A 21,015-nucleotide genomic window follows, 5' to 3' on the forward strand; every position below is an offset into this window, starting at 1 on the left:
TTCTCTCCAGCCATATGGAACCAGAATTCCCCACTGCCTCTAAACTCCTTTTGCCAAGAGTATGCCTCTTTTGTCTTGTGAATTCCTACAATAATAACGGAGCCTATCCAAGTTATCATCCCATCATTTCCCTCTCCTTTTTGCACTGATTACACTTTATACAGAGCTATGTTATGACACATTACAATTTCATAATTTTTTAAAGAAGATTTTATTTATTTGAGAGAGAGAGAGAGAGAGCACAAGCTCTCGTGGGGGAGAGGGGCAGAAGGAGAGAGAGAAGCAGGCTCCCTGCTGAGCAGGAAGCCCCACGCGGGGCTCAATCCCAGAACCCTGGGATCATGACCTGAGCCGAAGGCAGATGCTTAACCAACTGAGCCACCCAGATGCCCCTGAATAAATGCTATTTTTGATAGCAACTATAAAATTCCTTTCAATCTTTTCCCACCATCTGATTATTCACCAAGTTCTATAATCTCAATCTATCTGATATCTCTTTTACCAGATTCTCCTCCATTTCCAATTTCTAAGGTTGACAAAACTATTTTTTAATTGCATCCTGAGACTTGGGTGCTTCTTCAAACCAGGCCATCTTCAATAGAGCTGACAGTTATCTTTCTGAAACACACTTGGTTTTGTTACCTACTTAAAAAAACAACTTTGATGACTACCCATTTTGATTGTAGTTGGTTATTTCCTCAAAACATGGAAAGCTTGTCTATTGAGAGTTAAAAATAAAGGAATGCACAGTGGAAGGAGACACAATTCTCACTAAATCCAGGATTTTGACTAAACACTATAGCATAGTTTTTAATAACTTTAAGAATCCAACTCCAGTCCGCTCTTTAGCTCTATCTCCTACCACTCTTCCTCCTAATCCTCAACACACATCCTGGTTACCATTCTTAATGCATTGTTGTGTCCAGTATGCCGTATCACCAAGAAAATTCTTCCTCATCCTTGAAAGCCAGCATCTGGTTACCTGGTTGTTCCAAGAGATGGTATAAAGGGGCTATTTACATAATCTTTATCAGTCCTCCAAAGCAAGCCAAATCAAAATAAAAATAAGATTTTTTTTTGGTATGGACAATTGGACTGTTTGCAACTTCATATAAACTATGTATAAAAGCATCTTTTAAGGACACTTCTATTTTTATTGATCTATAACATACAATCGAAGTAAAAGCAAAGTACTTTCTATACAAGTACACCTTCAAGCTAAGCCCCCTGCTGGCCTACACTTCCAACTAGACTGCAGCCACTAAGCCCTTTATAGAAATTCTGAAGGTGTCACAGACTATTAGTTGCTCTAAGAAGCTTTCTCTAATCTCTTTCTGACAAGCTGTTTGTAGCTTCTCCTTCTGGGCTCACACAACTCTGACCATATACCACTGTTATCTTACCAAATAATAGTATAGTTGTGTTATTTCTCTTTAAGTTTCTTCCACTAGGGTAGCTAATCCAGGGTAAGGACTCTATTATCAGTTTCCTTATGTGTAAAATAAAGATGATAAGAAGACAAATCTCATATAATTATTGTGAGAATTGAATGTTAGTGCATATTTAAAGCACTTAGCACAAGTCTAGCATATAATAGGAGCTAAATAAATGTTAGCAATTATTTTTCCCTTTGTGTTTGTTAAATCATGAAGTACTAGCCCGAAGAGTCCCACAGCAAACAGACTGGTAGATGCACAAAAAGCATAAGAAAACACACATGTCCTGAAATTACCTAAGAGGTCACTACTTAAGCAAAATGCCTTCCCTATTACCTATTTGCAGATGTGACATGAAACTGAATGGCTTTTTAATGTATAGTAGTTTAAGAAGAAAGTTTTTAAGACCTTAGAACTAGGAGAGAAGTTTCATTTATAAAGTTTTGAATTTCTGAGCTATTTATTAAAAAGAACACATAAAACAATTTCACATTTGGAGAAAAGGAAATAACACAATGTCTTGGGAACTGGCACTGTTTCTGACTATCATACATTACTTCTTTATATTACAAACTACCTATAAATATACTTGCTCTCAGGCTTTATGAAAAAATCAAATGAGCATGTTGTGTGGTAGAAATAACATCAAATTAAAATTAAGGAATACTAGATTCTAGCCCACGAAATAGCTGTGGGACCTTGGGCAATCTTTTAATTCCTCTGGGCTTCAGAGTTATTTTTTGGAATTTGAAGGGATTAGACTAATCTCTAAATTCCCATCCGGCTTGAAAATACAATGTTCTTACAATACTATATTTTAACCTTTCTCTTACATGGTTTCCCCCTTCACTAGAAACTGAACACCCTTTTTGTGAGTGGGAAACAGGAATCAAGCCTTATTTATCTTTGTACCTCAGTGCGTAGAACCAATGCCTCGTTTCTTGACTGAATGAATGAGTGCACCCTACAGAGCTTCTAGTTTAAAAAGGCATAGCAAATTTATGGTATAACAGGTTAGTGGCTAATGTTAATATAATTATGTTATTATACAACAGTAACAAATGATTGTGCATTAATATGATTGTGGATATTCAATATACAGATTCATTCTATTGTTAATTTGTTGAAAACCATTATTTTAGAAAAGGAAATCTAAACCAAAAGGTTTCCTTACTTCTGACATATTTTAGAGAAATTATGTGTTAGTTACATAGTTTTTTTTTTCAGTTACATAGTTTTGAGAGAGGCTAATTCTACTAAATTTCATCATCCTAAGAGCAGTGTCCACTTATATCAAGCAGGTATCGAAGTGATCACTCTCCAGTACCATTTTGTAGAAAAGATTTTTATCTTTGCCTTGCTACCAAAATTACAGACTGAAAGACAATGTGATCAAGGAAATAAGGAACTAGAGTATATAGACACATGGAGAAAGTAAGCATACATGCGTGTGTGTGCACATACACACACACACAGTTTAACTCAGTAACTCAAATGCCTCATGTACCCATTTTTAAATTAATATTTAGTGCAGGCTTACTGCTGGAACAGTTTCAAAATATCTCTAATATGGAATGGAAAATGAAGAGTGATTACCTATAAAGTCTATATAGGTGAAACAAATGGACAGTTCTCCCACTTCTTTTGAACAAGGGCAGATGTCTGTCTCTGAATATACCCCAAAAAGAGAGTTCCAAGGGATTCCATTTCTCTGTTTCAGTATCAATGTGACTGAAATTTGAAGTGCATTTACTTCACAATTTCCTGGACCTGCACTGTTGGGAAAGTGAAGGCTTTTTCTAATATTCAGCTATCAGGCTCAATCTGAGTTTGAATGGTACTCACTGATTAACTACATAAATTGACACAAGCACAATATGTTTTTTATTGTCAAATTACTGTTACCATATGCAGGGCAAAAAGTAAAGGGACTCATCTACTTGTACACTAACATTTTAAATTCTTGAATTATAAACAAGTGAACAAATGATCAGTTAGGAAAGGAAAACTGAAGGGTTTCTTTATAAGTCTACTAATTTCTCTAATAATTAATAAAACATGCTCAAAAATTTTAGAAAAACACCTTTTTCTACATATGATATATTAATAAACAAATTATGTTTACCTCAATAAACTGTAAAGACTCCCTCAATATTAAGGACAGTCTATCTCTGGCTAATCCAATTATTATTTGGATATAATATAAGCATCAAAAAATAAAGTGGTGGCATAGTTCAAAATTTTCCAAAGTGTTAATACTCTTAATGCTGAGTTTCCAGTTCCAGAATTGTCCATTCCCCTTGGGGTGAACAATCTTCAGAGGAAAAACTAGCCATGGTGATGCTTGCTGAGGAATCATCAAGGGGAGAGGTTAGTTCACTCCATCTGTTCAAAGTGTCAACATGTGCTTTACCCTGAGGTTTTGAGCTGTCTCGTGCTAAAAGTAGTGTCTGATTGATTAGATACTGTGCTAAATTTAAGTCTTCAGGAACAGAATTCGTAATATTTAAGTTTGAATCCTGTTCAGAGAGCAGTTGCTTTAATAGTGTCCAATCTTGTTCTGCAAAGTGCTGATCATCTTCAAAATCCATGTCTGTAACATGTGTTTCTGATTCCATTTTCTGCTCAAATGCTTCTATTACATCCATCTCATATATTGGAGAGAGGGTTTTTGAAGGCCGATGGTCATACATGTAGGTTTGTGCCAGTGTGTCACAATCATCTATGTCTCCTGAAATAATTCATAATACTACACAATGTAAAAATTGCACATGTTGGTACCCCTCAGAGTTTTGTAGAACAATATTAAAACAATATAATAGTTATAGTCCAAAAAAACAGAATGGAAAAAATAACACTTATACAAAATTGACAAGATTATTGAGGCATTTCTTTTTCTATATTTAAAAAAACAAAACAAAACACCACCGAAGGATGTTTAGCAGCAAAATCAACATAGGCAACTAACAATAATTCTCCATACTTTAATTTGAAAACTTGTGATACAGAAAACAACAAAAATTATTTAAACATAAACATAGAATGTGCACATGTATCTAATTCACTACAATATAAAATTAAAGAGAAAAGAAGACATGGTTATTTGATGGTGACTTTAAGTTAAGTCAGTTCCAAAAGGGGAATAAATACATTTTATCTAAAGCCTTATTTGTATATTGCACATGCAAAAGAGGATGCAAGCAAGGACAAACAAAAAAATACAACTTTAAAGAGCTCCCTATTGTTGTGATTTTGCTGAACAAGGGCTATTGATCAGTGTCTTTCTTAGTTCTGATATACAATAGCTATGCAGTCAGCCACTATTGCATATTTTAAATGTGGGTCATTAGTTTAAATTACTATAATAAGGAAGACAAACACACAAAACAATTAGACAGGAAATCATCTATACATATGAAATAAGCCTGGGCTTTTTTCATATATTATTGTTGCTTCTAAATATAATCTCTTTTAGGAAATTTATCTTTTTACTTGAAAGTTTTAGAATTATAGTGATCCTCAAAGTCTTAATCTCTGTAAAATGCTTATAAATTGTAATAATTAATTTAGTTAAAATAGTTCAGTGCTTTTAGTTATATTACTATAGTTATTGCACAGCCCTCTTAGATATATACTAGCATAGTCCATAAAACATATCCAATGTATAATAAAATTTCTAATAGTCAAGAATTCTATGTTAAATTAGACATAAATAACTAAATAATAGCAAACTAAGTTTTTCTCTTTATTCTTTCATGTAAAATCTCTTAATAGATTAGCTCTAATAATAACCAAAATTTTACTAGATCTTAACTCTGCACTAGGATTTTAAGGGAACAATAAAGATTAACTAGCTAGTTTTCATATTATTAAGAAATTTAAGTTTTCATTTGAAATTTGTATCTGTTACTTAAGTAATTATTCTAACTAAAATAAAACATTTGGGGCTACCTACAACTTCTAAAATTCTATAAATTCATTTTCTTATGGATTTAGCATTTCTATTTCTGTACGTTACCTGCAGATAAAGCAATATTAGCTTTTTTGGTAGCTGTAGAATGGTTCTCTTTCACTTGACCTTCCTGAGGCAGAAGTTGACTCCGACAGGAGTCCAGAAATTTTGTGGAGCTGTTCTTTGGTATGTCAGAATTGGGTTCTCTTTGATGAAGCTCCAAATGACATGGTCTTTCTTGAGATTTTATATCATTATCTGAGAGTCTGCTATGTTGCTGAAAGTCATTACCTACATTGCTTCCCCTGTTTACTTGTTTATCTTCTGGAAGAAGCTGTCTGCCTCCTTTGGACAGGACATCTACTGTGAACTTTTTTCCTGTGGCTGAAGCACTCTGTTTATCTTTCCTTGATGAGTCAATGCTGCTGGGACCCAAGAGAGAGCTTTCGTTTTTATATACACTATTGCCTTTATCTTGTTTACATTCTAAAATACTACCTTCACGTCCTTGTGTGTACCTGGAATAGCATGTCTTTCTATGATGTTCATGAGAAATGCCATCAAAAACATCAGAAGGTGAAAGAGAATTCACAGAAGGCTGAAAGGCAGTATGAGCTTCCCCTTCATCAGATCCTAGTTCTTCACATTCATCTACTGAAAGTAAGACTGACCTTTTAAAATTTTTAGTTGCAGAAAACTCGTGATTTTCATTTTCTGTTGCATCTTCAAAAGCCAAATTAATTATTCCCTGAAACTGCTGAGGAGCTGAGTTAGATGTACAGAAATTTTCTCCAACATTTTCAGCTTCAGATCTTTCATCTTCTGTTTCATCTGCTGAGGAAGAAACTTGATCTACTTCTTGAGCAAAATGGACACTGCCTCGTAGAATATTTTCTCTTTCCCTAGGGTGGGCTACTGTAGATCGAGACCAAATTTCTGGCCGTTTCCTAGGAATCTCGTCATCACTTGTCGAATTAACTTGGAAAAGATCATTACTACTTTGCTTTTTCATTTTCACCTCAATTCTTAAGTTACTGTCATATATTTTTAATTCTTCAGGCGTACTGGTATCACTGCTACTTCTTCCAAGAAAATCATGGCACAACATAGTGCCACATTTTGAAATACCTCTGTCATTTGACCCATCATCATCCTGAGACCCTCCAGCATCATAGTCTTCAGATCTGGGCTTTATGTCATCAGAGGATGTGGTGGCACTGCCAGTGTCAGATTCAGGACTCTCTCTCTGATGCAGACCACTGGTACTCAAATTCCAGTGGCTCAAAAATGGAACTTCTGGAGTTTCATGGCTCTCTGGAGTTTCTGTTGTTTCCATATCTTTAGGAGAATTTTTTCCTGATATTTGTTCCAAAACACACTTGGAGGAAATATCTGAGTCTGCTGTAGCATGTTTGATTTCACTCATAGCAGAGTCATCAGACAAGTGACTAGGAATTTTCTGTTCTTCTACATGAATTTTAGATTTTCTGTCATCTTGGAGAGAATTTAAGGTACCATTTGTCCTTTCAGGAACACATGGTAAAACATCTTTGACACATTTAATGCTTAATCTTTTGTTTATATCTTGTTTCCCTCCTTGCTTCTCCCTATCTGATACTGAATGGATTTGCTCTGCATTTGCTGAGTCTAAATCACAAACAGGATTAGAGTTCAAGGAGTTTTCACTGGGATTTGAAATCATGGATTCTAGGACAGTGGTGTTATAAAATTTTGGATCTGCATTACCACTCCCATCAGAAAAGCAATGTATTTTAGCTGTGTTGTGATGATCTGATTCTTTGCTGGAAAATTCTGTTTCACTTTTATGTGAACAAATCTGTTTTGACTCCAGTTCATGCTTTATTGATTTATCCAGATTTGAAATAGTTTGGCATTCTAATACTAATTTCTCTTTCTCTTGATTGCTTAATGGCTTTTGTGGGTCAGGTTTGCATGATGACTGGAATGCTTCTCTACTGCTGATTTCTGATGTGAGATTAATTAGAGGTTCATGAGGCTTCTGTTCAGAAATATCATCCTTGTTATTATTATCACGCACATCATGAAATATATTTTCTTGGACAACACATGTTTCACTTTTTAAAGGTCTTTGAGAAGAAGGCTGAGTTTTCAATATAACCTGTCCAGGAAGCGTTTTCTGTTTTGAATCTTTATTACTCAAAGTTTCACTTTTCTTAGACTGATTTAAGTTTTTAGACATTGCCGCTATTTTTGCATTAACCTTAGGCAAAGGTGTGTGTCCTTGCTTGACAATTTTTTTCTTAGGTGTTTGTTTATCTGTAGTTGTATTGTGGTCCAATTTTGTCACATTTTCATCAGACTGCCTTGAAGAGACTGAAGATTTTACTGAATTTGGTGACCCTCCTTGAGACCCTAATAAAAGAAAATTAAAAAATATAATGCACTTTCTAATTTGTGAATGAAATGCAATATCTGTTTTTAAATTACATTAGAAGAAATAAAATAAACAATGAAATGAAATATCTATGAAATGGACAAAAGATTAGGTGTTAGTAACATGATAAAATAAAAAATTTTTTATTACAAATATAGGGGGACTATTCCAGCATCTTAGCAAAATTACTTAAATAGGATCTTTCTTCCTCAAGAGTCTTGATCCTTATGCCAGAATTGGATTTGCATAAATAAATGAGGGTGCAAAAATCCGATTTTCTTATATCAAAAGAGCAGGAAGGGTCTTCCCTTTGACGTTTTTTTGGGGAAAAAAGATTGTTCCACACAGCTGAAAGAAGAATCAAGCTAAATATAAAATAGAAATGTTGAAGTTACTGTTTTGGTTTTTTTTTCTGTCAAACATGAACAAAACTAATTTACTTCTCATAACAAGATCATTATTATTGTAGATCATTTGGGTTAACTACTTAGATGTGCAGTGGAAACTAAAACTGGTAATTGGAGGGCAAGGATTAAGTTTGAGAATCTATTTGTTTACACTGGTTGAGTCCTAGAGATGATAATTAAAACTATCAAACAGAATTGCCAAATCTTTTTAAATGTTTAATTTTTAGTTATTACTAGAACATGAATAATTTTTCTCTGGCTTATTTTAAAATTTACTTTCAGTATTAATTCATTATCAAACTCAAAATTGTTTTTAGGTTTTTACATACTGCTCTTAACCTACATGAATGCTTAATGCATAAAGCAAATTAATTTTAAAATCAGTTATTAAGTCAGCTAAGTATGCAACCTGATCAGTATGCTTTTCTTTCTTAGAACATGGCAAAACAACAGGCACAGCACAGAGGGAAAATTCTTCTTCCTATATATCACAGTTCTCATGACTGTGCCATTACTTTTTTTTTTATGTTATGTTAATCACCATACATTACAACATTAGTTTTTGATGTAGTGTTCCATGATTCATTGTTTGCGTACAACACCCAGTGCTCCATTCAGTACGTGCCCTCTTTAATACCCATCACCAGGCTAACCCATCCCCCTACCCCCTCCCCTCTAGAACCCTCAGTTTGTTTCTTACTTTTTTAAAGGGCTCTAATATTAGTGCTGGTTTTGCACATGGAATTCCTATAGTTATCAATGAAACTGAAGAAATCTGGGCACAATATATAGAAGGACCAAAAATACAGATAAATTAGTGACTCCCTTAATTACTTCTCATAAAAGACAATAAAAACCAAACCCACATCCTGAAATACCAAAATACTTATCTAGGGGTACCTGGGTTTCACTCTTGGTTTTGGCTTAGGCTCAGGTCATGATCTCAGGGTCCTGAGATCCATCCGCCCGCCTCCTCCCCAGCTCTGCCCTCCAGAGCCTACTTGGGACTCTTCCTCTGACCCTCCCCTTGCGTGCAGGCCCACGCTCTCTCAAATAAATAAATCTTTAAAAAAAAAATACTTATCTAAAAGTAAAAGTGTAAAATCTCTATAGTATTACACAAATGTACAATGAGTGAAACCATGTTATATTCTTATTTGTTGCTAAAGTTCCAAATCAGAGTTTTGCTTATTCAATTTAAACACAGAAGTAATACCCAGGATTATATCAGCTTTACCTTGAGTTTTAGCAAGATTAGACGAGGCATTTTTTGTCCTCTGTTGAGCTGTAGCACACCCACTGCCATTTCCTTTTTTCTTTAAAACTGCCTGTGGTACTGGATCACTATATCCTTTGCTAGTGACCTTCTTTAGCACACTAAGAAAAATGATTGGCATTCAGTACTGCACTCAGATAGCAACACATGAACTTTTAAAAAACTCATATATGAAATGTATTTTTTCTCAAAGAAATTAAAAAGTATCTTTTTTTCAAAAAATAGAAAAACCTTATGTTCACAGGACTTTACATTTATAAACCTGCAGGTCAAGTATGACAAAGCAATACATAATCAATGCCACAAGTGTAATCTATCACTTTGTATCAATAATCATTTTTCATATACTATTTTCTTTTAATAAAGTTTTAAAATATTGTGTAAATATATTCTCTAACAAAGAAGAAAAGATATTTTTTAAATATTTAGCTAGAAGTTAGCATATAATTAACTTTCAGAGAAAGCTAATATATAGGTAAAATAACTAATGAAGATTTACCTGCTACTTATATTAGTTTCTTCTTGAATGCCTTTTTTATTTGAAGTTCCATTGGTAACTTTTGAAACAGGTCGAGATTTTACTGCTGTAAATTAAGAAAAAGTCAGTCATGAAACAGAACACTGAATATGTAAAAGTCGTGCATAAATTCACTGGCCAGACACTATATCCAAAGATAAACGTTAATGTGGGAAGAAGTATGTTTTCTCTCAGTTTGCATGAACACATGTAAATAAATGCCTTCTGGCATCTGAAACTAAATAAACATCCAAACACAGAATCATTTTTTTCTGGGAACTTTAACTGTCAGGAGCTATTCAAAGTGAGGGTACTAAAACCCACCTACAGTAGAAGTTTTGGTACTTTCCACACTGTTTTTCACTGTCTGTCCTGGAGATTCACAAAAGGACAGTTTATCACCAGAAGGCTTCTCTTCTCCTACTGATCCATTTTCTTTTGGTTCATTCAGGCATTCAGTGGAAATCAGTAATTCCATACTTGAACTGGTGGATCTGCTGGAAGGCCCTGCGATGCTGAGGCATGGAGAATCTTTTCCTGTCACTCTCTTCAAAGGCTTTGCTTTGGCTTGCACATTTAAGTTCCCAGTGAGTACCTTGGGTCTGGCACCTGTAATGTGCCCTTCCTGATTTCTCACTCCTTTCTCATTTAATGAATTTTTCTGTCCATTTGCTGCTGCTGCTGCTGATCTTTCCACAGCTTGTCTAGGCGACGTGTTTGTTGACTTAGCATTATCATTGTTTTCTGTTTGGGACTTTATTATAGCTTTGGGCTTTCCAGAAACATTCTTCCCCCCAGTTTTAAGTTCTTTTGTAACCTTAGATGCTGTTTTTGTACCACCCTTTTCCTTTAAATCATCATGTTTCAAAGTTTTATTTACAGTGTTTCTATTAGTACTTGAATGTCCAGATGCTCCTAATCCATCAGATTTCATCTTTTGCTTAGTAGAGGGATAATTCCAACAATCCTTCTTGATATTTCCTCTCCAAGATTTGTTTTTTATAACACCAGAGTCAGAAACTTGTCTCCTTTGCTACAAAGAAGAAAAAAATTCTTTAGAACTTGACTGAAGTCTTTGACTTACAGTACTTTGTTTCAATAAGCCAGCTTTTCAAAGAGGAAAAAGTAAAGATCACATTATGATATAGGGCCACTCAAAATTTGAATTATCTTTGACCATTTGAATGTATCTTTAGTCACATTCCCTTAATTGAATCTGAAATATAGCATAAAAAATTAAAAGGCAATTCTTTTTTAAAAAGGCATACTATTTAGCTTTGTGAAGTTATGGTAGAGATTAACACCTAAAGGTGTCAGGATGCCATGGGTCAATGATAACAATGCCCAATATTTTTTGAGGGCCCACTCCCAGGTTCTGTGCTAAAACACTTTTCATACGTTATCTCACTTAATACTCACAACACTCCTATGGGAGAGCTCCTGTTGCTATCTCTATTTCGTAAACAAGAAACGGGATTAAAGCCGGTAAGTAATTGACCAAGGTCACATGCTTGTAAGGATGGAAGTAGGACGTGAGCTCATGATTTACTGCTTTAAGCAGGCAGTATAATGCCGGCTTATATATGGTATAATTTGAGGGACATTATAAAGATTTTCATTAAAAACTGTCTCTTCAATCCTATCCAAATGCCAGAAATTTTATCACTAAAGGTTTAATCCTTGGAGCTGGGGGCTGCAAGCCCCTGGGAAACGAGACAGTACATCTGAAAAGTTTGGCTTTTGGAAAAAACAAAATAGTGATACAGCTCTGGCTATATGGAGAAAGTGGAGGAAAAGGGGTCCTAAAAATAGGTGAAGTAGGTAAAAAGAGGAAAAGAGGACACTTAAGACACTGAAGACAATGCGCCTATATCATTTTGGTTAGACCCAACCTTGCTATGGAAGGAGATAACAACCTTTTAAAAAGTGGTAGGAAGTGCAGAATAAAGCTTTAAGGTTACATTGCCACTCTTTATGAAATACGTACCCCCCTTTGAAAAGCTGTATGAAACTGCAGAGTTCTGAGGAAAAGCCTGTGCTGTCTTCATCTTTTTATCCCTTAGAACTGTGCCTGTAACATACTGGGTACTCAAAAAATGTGATGCACGGTGTCAAACCTGAGCATATATTGATATACAGTTCAAGGGCTAATATTTCTGAATATAGAAAACTTCCATTTACATTAAAAATTTGTCTAAGATAAAGATAACATATATGGGGGGTGTGAATACACACAGTAATAAATAACCTGGCTAAGTTTAAGGAAAAGCTAGGTGTAGTGCTAATAAAGGTAATCATTAGGTTCTTATCTCTTATCTTTAATTGACTTAGGATATTTAAGAAGTCATTAACATCTCTGGGCCTCATATTCTATATTTCTAGAGGGTGGAGACTGGTCCTACTCAGTGCAGTGTTCCAGGATTCTATGTAATATTTATAAAGTTCAAATAGGTTTGGTCCTCATTTTTTGTTTTCTTGATCAACTCTTAGCTCAAAAAATAACCTTTCTCTATTTTTAATACCTAAAATCAGGTAGGCTTCTGATTTTAGACTTCTTCTCACCCTTAAAATTGATCTACTTAATTTACTGTATCCTTGAATCTATTTTAAATTTAGCATCATGCTATGGGTGAGATCTATGCAGTATATAGGGTAACCATACTCCTTTAGAAACTTTATATTAACATAGTATAGCATGATGAGGATTCAATGTATACACATATCTAGGCATTCTCTAACTTATATCTGCAAAGTTTATATATATTTCTTACATACAAATGGCCAGGTGGGAAGATGCATGCTACTGACAAATATGAGACCACATGCTATTGAGAAAAATGAGAAAAAGAGGGCAACTCTCAAGAGAATTCCCCTTAGACACCCTTTTGGTTCCAGTACTATTCCTTTTTTTGTTTGTTTAACTTTTTATTGTAGTAAAATTTACACATAATCAAAAGAAGATAGAATAGTATAATGAACCCCCATGTACCTATTATCCAGCTTTAACAGTGATCAGCTCCTGGCCAGTTTTGTTTCATATATAACTACCATTTTATTTTGAAACAAGTCCCAGACATCATTACCTTAAGTATTCTGGTACCAGCACTCTTCTTAAATCTGTCTTACCTCATTAACCTTCTCCCACTTTCAGATCTCATCTTTTCTTGTAAAACACATTTATTCATTCCGTTCTTACTGAGCACTTACTACATACCAAATAATTGCACATTAATTATTTCACTTAATTTTCACAATAATTCTGCTAGGTTTTATTAGTCCATTGTACAGACAAGCAAGCTCACCTATGGCCGAGATAACAAATGTGAAGTCAAGGCCACACTGTCCTGGCAACTGTGCCAGGTGGCAGCGTTGCATCCCTTGCGCTTGGCTGGAGAGCCTTCTTCCTCCACCCAGCCTTCCCTCCCACACTCCCACACACACTTTCCCGCCCCTATGTAGGGGTAGGCAAAAACACCTTAGGCAGATAAAAAATGACGCTGAGAGGCCCCAGGAAACCTGTACCCTGCACTCAGCCTTTTGACCTCATGGAGGCCACACATTTTCCATTTCACTCCCTCACAAAACCAATAGAATTCTAGGTAAGGATTAAAAAAAAAAAAAAAAAAGTGAAGTCAAGGTTTTAATTCTTATTATACGATGTCCAGCACCCATTTCAGTATACTGCCCTTCTGAGGGAAACATATTACCCGGTTTTCTTCCCACTGTGGTTAACAGCATAAACCTTCAGGCAACCTGAATGCCAGGAAGGTAAGGAAGAGCAATGAGAGTCTGTTCTCTTTCACTGTAAGGCAAGGAAAGAAGAAAAGCCTGGTTGATAACAGTGAGTAGAACAGCAGAAAGAAAGGCAGATCGAGTAATTCTTGGGGGCCCTAAAAAAACACTGGGGATAACAGGGAACATAGAGAAAAATATCTTAAGTTACCACTTCTTAGAGTATGTTCTGTGGAACTGTACAGTATAACTAAGAATGGTCAAGGGGGAGTCTAGCAGCGTTCCATGCTTAGGGGAAGAAAAATGTTTCACATTATAATAAATACACCAACTCATTTGTGTGTGGGAAGGGATAAAAAAAAAAAAAGACAAAATTTACCATCTTAACCATTTTTAAGTGGGAAGTCCAGTAATGTTAACTATATAGACCTTGGGTAACAAATCTCTAGAACTTTCTCATCTTGTAAAACTGAAATTCTATACCCACTGATAAATTGCCCTTTTCCTATACCTCCAGCCCCTGGCAACTGCTATTCTCCTTCTTGTTTTTCTGAGAGTTTGACTACTTTAGATACCTCATATAAATACAGCAAGTAACTTTTAAAGTAAAACACAACTAACTATACTCTTGGTACTGATTGCCTTTTTCACACCAAAAATGTACCGTGTGGATTAAAATCTTAGTATAGAGAAAACTGGGCCAACTAAAATCTTCTTTAAGAAGTAGGTTAATTAGAATATTAGACATTGAATTAGGTCTAGAATTTTAGACAACTTCTCATCTGTTGGAATAGCTCCAGTATGTTAGTTGCCAAAAAGGTTTTCAAGGAAATAAAAAAGGTAGAATATCTCACTTCCTATGCCAGCTGGATATTAAAAATCCACATAATTTAAAAATTTACAGAATATTTGCTTGATTAAAGACTCAAAATTATTTTCATTAAGAAACAGCTTTACTTAATGAAAGAATACATTTAAACAATCACTGAAATATAAAATAATGACATTTAAATTATTTAGCTTCTTTTTTCATTTGGACCTGTAAAATTTTTAAAGTTTACCTGAGAACTACTGAATACAGGCTTTTTGCCAAGTCTTCGATCATCACCTTTGTCAAATGCAGCTGTAGAAAGAAACAATTTATTTTTATAGGAACCACTAACATTTCCATAAAAGTAGAGGGAAAACCGTATGAAAAAGGTCATGTTTTAATGGAAGTAACTTAAAAAAGGCTAAAAGCAATCTAGTACACACAAATAATTCCATATTATATTTTAGAACTTCTTTTTTAAAGAACCCCATTTTCAATCTTATTTTCTGGTCTCTATGGATTTTATAATAGGGGCGCCTGGGTGGCTCAGTTGGTTAAGCGACTGCCTTCGGCTCAAGTCATGATCCTGGAGTCCTGGGATCGAGTTCCGCATCGGGCTCCCTGCTCGGCAGGGAGTCTGCTTCTCCCTCTCCCACTCCCCGTTTGTGTTCCCTCTCTCACTGTGTCTTTCTCTGTCAAATAAATAAATAAAATCTTTAAAAAAATAAATAAATAAAAAAAATAAAATTAATAATAAATGTAAAATCTCATGAGAGGATTCATACATTTACAAAAAACAAAAATTTTCTCAAGCTGTAAAGTTTTAGAGATAACTGGTTTCATTTAGTTTTCCAAATTTTAAAAAATTATGGATTGTGGCAAATGTAATATTTTATAAACCATTAAATATGAGAAAGTGTCTATCCTAAAAAATGTAAAAATACTCTGTTGAAATTAACTACAAATATTTCCTGGTTTTGCAGAGATATCATGAGGAAGAAGGAAAGAGAAGAGAAAAAAATAAGGTCCTGTTGAAAATAAAACAAGAAACAATCTTCAAACCTATATCATTCTTTTTAGAATTAATAAAAATTCACTTTCTAGATTAGGTTTAAATGGGAATTATTGGGGAACTCATGTTTTTATATTCTTCAAATAAGAATTTGAATGACGTCAGGAAAATATATAGAGATAATGGGATGAGAGCTATAAATATAGTTCAGCTAATGTATTTATTTCTTTTGAAGGTTATATTTCAAACTATTTAAAACATAGTTTGAAGAAATATCATCTCCAAAATCATTTGTTATTTATTAAAACAGCTGGTGAAAAATATATTAAATTATATGTAACATTCCCATTGCATCTTCTACTACTTGTGTTCTATAGGATCTGTGCTATAAGACAAAGCAGGATCCTAGAAATGGTATTATAAGGACTGATTTATAGTAAGCAAATGACTTTGCACTATCCTATACAAAAAAAAAAAAAATTAATATAAGATTTCTCCCAAAGGTCAGTAACTCAATTAGAATATAAGAAATGCTATAACAAAGACAATCTAGAATCATTCCTTTATCTGGGGTTTCCCAATGCAGTAACTATCTGTAAGTCAGGACTCATTATAATTCAACATACTGAAGATTAAAAAAAATATTATTACACTGATAGGATAGATTGAAAAGTTCTTTTTGACAATTAGTACAATTACCAATAATATTTTATTTTACATATGTATACATATATATTTGTATGTATTTTTAATTAGCACTTTATAGAATTAAGATAAAGAACATTGTTTAAGGCACAACTTAACTATGAAATCCTCTAAAATGAAGAAAAACAAAGTTTACTACCAATCAGAAGAGAGCTGAATGACACCTCATGCAATGCCGATCTTATTTCTTCACACTGAATAGATTTTTGTAGTAAAAACTATCATCTAAAAATCAGTATAGAAATAGTCATAAGGAAAAAAATCTCAAATTCCTGAAGACCTTGCGATTTTCATTGTTTCATGATTTTGTTCTTTCATTAGTTTGTTGGAATTTCTGTGAAAAGTGCTCTTCCGTTCGTATCTAGCTACACTATCATGTTATGCTCATAATGCAAGACAGAGCAAATCATATTCTGACTATCCCATTAAAGAATTTAACATATCTATGTACTATCAAGAATATATCACATATGGGCTTTCATGTTTTATAGTACAAAAACGTTCGCTTCCTAAAATACAGTCTCTTAAAATGTTTTTAAAAGTATACTTGCTGAATCTGCAAATATTTTTTCTAAGGCACCTGCTTTAACCCAAAAATAGTCATGAAGCCATTTTTAGTTCCACACCCTCAAAATTTGTATCTTAATATTTTTGAAACAAACATACATTCTGAGCATCATACATCTTTTGTTTAATGCTAACGTTTCAAATGGTACCTATTAAATGTCAGAGACTACTGTGAGGCTCCTGAGGGACTCTCCGCAATAGCACACACCGTATCACTGAACCAATCAATTGTGAAATAAAGCCATCTAGTTTAGACAAAACCACAAGAAATGATATATTATGCAAAAGATGGAAAAGCTTTACGGCAAAATATATTTAAAAAGGAAGAGAAAGTATGTTTGGTAATATGTTCTACATGGATTACATTTTCCTATACTTCTAATCTCTTTATAAGAACGCTTTTAAGCAAATTTAGCTGGAACATTGCTGCTAATATAGAGTAGGATTAAAAACTGATAAATATATATATAAAGGAAATGAATCATTTTCCAAGAACAGCAAAGCATGATTTATTAAAACTGCCTAAACATACTATCACGAGTTTCAATTAGCAAGCTATTATTGAACAGAAGCAAACGATATTAATCCTACCACTTATTAGCATCCCCTCAAAATATCTCTTGTCACAGAGATCGTAAAATAAGAATAAAAAATCTCAAGGCTAACATACCTGCTTGGATTTTCTGTTGATCATCTGTGCTCATCAGCTTCCAGCTTTCTGTGTGACGAACAGCATAGAAAGACTGAACCAGGAAGATCCACAGCTTATCACGCAGAGCCTGGATCTTGCACGTAAAACCCTGTGTTCAAGCAACAAATCAGCAGCTGGTGAGAGCCACATTGTCATAGCAACCAGTCATTATTCCTTTCCGAATCTACTTACTCCTAAGCTAGATCAATGATGTCATCACTTAGATTTTTTAAATCGTCGGGTACATGTTATTTATGAAGGCTTACTCTTCAAAAACAGAATTTTATAGTGAACATGAAGCTAAACCTTATCCTTTTAACCAAACATTATTTTAAATCACCAGTGGCCTTTACATGAATACCTTCTACAGCCTTTTCAAATCAACTATGACATTACAAGGTCAAATACTCTATGTAACAGTAATAAATAGGATGAAATTTTTTATCTTTCTTGTTGAACAAATACAAAATGCCAATAATTTGCAATAAGCTTACTAACATTAAGTGCATTTAAAAATAATATCTTAATTTTGCTTTTTCCTAGTCAATCCAATTTTAAATATGATTTTTTTTCTGAAGACAAAAAGGAATTAAGAATATATTATAAAAATAAAAATAGATTATTAAAAATTCTAAAAAATTTAAAATGTTCTGTAAGTTTTATATGTAGGACATTTAATACAGTGACAGGGGAGAAATACTAGAGTTACACTGAACCAATTAATATTGTTAAGTTCCAAACTATGTTTAGAATTAGTGAGTCAAACTGCCAAATTCTGAACTTTTGCAGTATGTCTGTTTAGAGGTAAATGAAATTAAAAAATTTTACGAAAAATTCCAAACAAACACAAGGGTAGAGACTATAACCAACCCCCCATCACCTAGTTTCAATGAACCATGCAACATTTAAAATGGGCATATATTTTAAAATCTTAAAACAATTCAAATATTATATCATTTAAATAAATTTCATCACTTTCAATACCATTTCCTTTGTACTGTCAGAGTTCAGTAATGTGTCCAGAGCCATAAGAAGAGAGCAACTATTCTCAGTGGTAATGTTTTCTTCAATTGCTTTTAAAATTTTGTCCAATAGATCAGCTGTGCTGCTCATTGCTTGTGACTACAAAACAGAGACATTTATATTTAATAGGAATGCATGTAAAATGTGTAAGAAATGTGAAAGTCTGGCTTAACAACAGACCATTTATCATAACTGGCCATATGAAGTCAACCAGAAATCTTATCCTCTGTTAATAATATAATAATTATTATAATTACATAGTTACAGTAATAACCATTATTATAAAAATCCCTTTCCTTTAAAAAAATATCTGCACACAACACACACACACACACACACACACTGTTCCTACGAGGCAAAATAGTCCTAAAAATGGAACTAGAAATAAATAATCAAAGTTCTTTATTCAATAACTAAATTTACAACAAGTGGATCCCCAATAAGACCGAGAATTTTGCATAGACCATAACTGTATTACTGACAGAACAGTATCTTTATGACTGGTTTCTAAAATATGGCTTATGCTGATTGAGAGCTACTGTTGGCCAGAGTTACATTATGCCTTGCCAGTGCATTCATACCTGCCCCCTCCTGCCTTCATTATCTTGTGAGCCAAAAATCCTGTCCATCACTGCTCTAAATCCTATGCAAGCGTGCCATCTGCTATGGAATTTATTTAAGTCACACTAATTTAATCAAAGGCAACCTGCGTTTGAAAACTCTTACATAATGGTAACCAGAATACAAAGATGGGGCTAAATATAGGATATAATTTTAGACATAGTACCTGTAAGAGAAGAGCAAAATTTTCACTTTGAATGATCTTGGAGAAGTTTTCTATAATAAATGCAATACATTCTTCTTGCAGCTGAGATGCCATAGTCAGTGCTACTTCTGTCCACTTCACTCTGGGTAAGCTGATGATTAGCCTGTCACTTTCCATCAGAAGAAAAGCAGCATTCTTATCATTCTTATAATTTCAAAAAAATTGGAAAAAAAAGTTAATTACTATTCATATATAACTTTCTAAGCAAATAAAATACTTTTGTTTTCTTATGTTTCCTGCAAAAAAACCCCCCAAATTCCAGGTAGCTAATGTCTTTGTCCTTACTTATAATTATTTGTTCATTCAAAAGGGCAAAATTTGAGCTGGGAACAAACCACCTCTAAAAAACCTGAGAACAGAAGTATAATATAACTACAAAGAAAAACTTGACCTCTCTGAGATTTTCACTACTGAATTAGTTTTTGTGCTTATAGATATCATTCATAACTATATGGCTACACTGACATAACCTTAATTCTTTTCTGACTATAAAATACATGTACTTTATTACAAATTTAGAAAGGTTAAAAATTACTTATATTCTCCAATGATTTTCTTCCTCCTCTCTAATTAGGTAAGACTCTTTATATTTTATTCATTTAATGATGATTCATTTTTATACCACAAGAAAAAAATATTCATGAATACTGATCTCTATGGAAGGCAGAATGACAATTTACAAATACCATGTGCTGCAAGGGAAAGGAAAAAATGGCAACGTATACATTACTTTATCTTATTCATATTTGATTTCTAGTTCTTGAAACAATGCTTAGTAAATAACTGTTTAATGAGTAAATAGTTATCCAATAGATAGTAGCAGATTGAAAAACATGGCCACAAATTCTTTGTAGCTCCATCCATTGAGAGTTGGAATTTATTTACTCATCCCTTGAATCTAAATTGGCCTTTTCACTTGCTTACAGAAATAGTGGTACTGTGCAAGTTCTAGAGCCAAGGTCTCAAGAAGCCCTGCAGCTTCTGTCTTTATGCTTTTGCAGTTCTGGGACCACAAAGCCATGAAGGAGCTGGGTAAGAAAGAGCACAAAGAGTGGGAACCCAAGCTCCAACTTAGCCACCAGCTGAAAGCAGCTGCAGGACAGAACTCAAGAAGAATCAGTAGAAGAATAACCCGGTCAACCCACAAAATTATGAGAAATAATAAACTGTAGTTTTAAGTCACTTAGTTTTGGGATAGTCTGTTAAAGAGCAATAGATAACTGATAAATCTGGAAGTGACAGACTGAAATCCTTAACATAGGCTGCATGATGTAAACTTTGCACACCCTTTGTATGTTTCAGATCTCAACTCAAACTCTATCTTCCCTGATCTCTAGCCCTACATCAGATCCCTTTTATACGTGCCATCAGAGAACCTGTCCCTTTTCTTTAGAGTACTTGATTCATTTGTAATTATTCGATCATGAACACAACTACTTGATTAATATTTGTCTCTCTCACTAGGCTTTATGTTTACTGAGAGTGAAACCATGTCTGTTTTGGCTCACCACTATATCCCCAGGGCCTAGTACAGAATTGAGTCATAGTAGACCCTCAAATATTTGTTCATTTCTTAGCATCATCAGAGGGTGAGAGTCTATATGTGAATTCCTAAGCTGAATTCAGTTTAATCCTTGAACAACA

At 34.0% G+C, this 21,015-nt stretch overlaps 1 protein-coding gene across 2 annotated transcripts in view; it reads right to left on the reverse strand.

Moving 5' to 3' along the window:
* Positions 1–1,511: 1,511 nt before the first annotated feature.
* BTBD8 (BTB domain containing 8) overlaps positions 1,512–21,015 on the reverse strand; it is a 107,831-nt gene continuing 88,327 nt past the window's right edge. For both annotated transcript variants that reach the window (XM_035018041.1, XM_035018042.1), the window contains 9 exons: positions 19,333–19,515; positions 18,507–18,644; positions 17,502–17,631; positions 14,798–14,859; positions 10,329–11,037; positions 9,987–10,071; positions 9,449–9,588; positions 5,455–7,782; positions 1,512–4,167 (listed from right to left, as the gene is read on the reverse strand). In XM_035018041.1, coding sequence (XP_034873932.1) covers positions 3,698–4,167; positions 5,455–7,782; positions 9,449–9,588; positions 9,987–10,071; positions 10,329–11,037; positions 14,798–14,859; positions 17,502–17,631; positions 18,507–18,644; positions 19,333–19,515 — 4,245 coding nt within the window. In that variant the 3' untranslated portion in view covers positions 1,512–3,697. The remainder of the gene's footprint in view (positions 4,168–5,454; positions 7,783–9,448; positions 9,589–9,986; positions 10,072–10,328; positions 11,038–14,797; positions 14,860–17,501; positions 17,632–18,506; positions 18,645–19,332; positions 19,516–21,015) is intronic.

Source organism: Mirounga leonina, unplaced genomic scaffold (assembly GCF_011800145.1).
Source record: "Mirounga leonina isolate KUSES-001 unplaced genomic scaffold, KU_Mleo_1.0 Mir_173, whole genome shotgun sequence".
Classification (NCBI taxonomy): Eukaryota; Metazoa; Chordata; class Mammalia; order Carnivora; family Phocidae; genus Mirounga; species Mirounga leonina.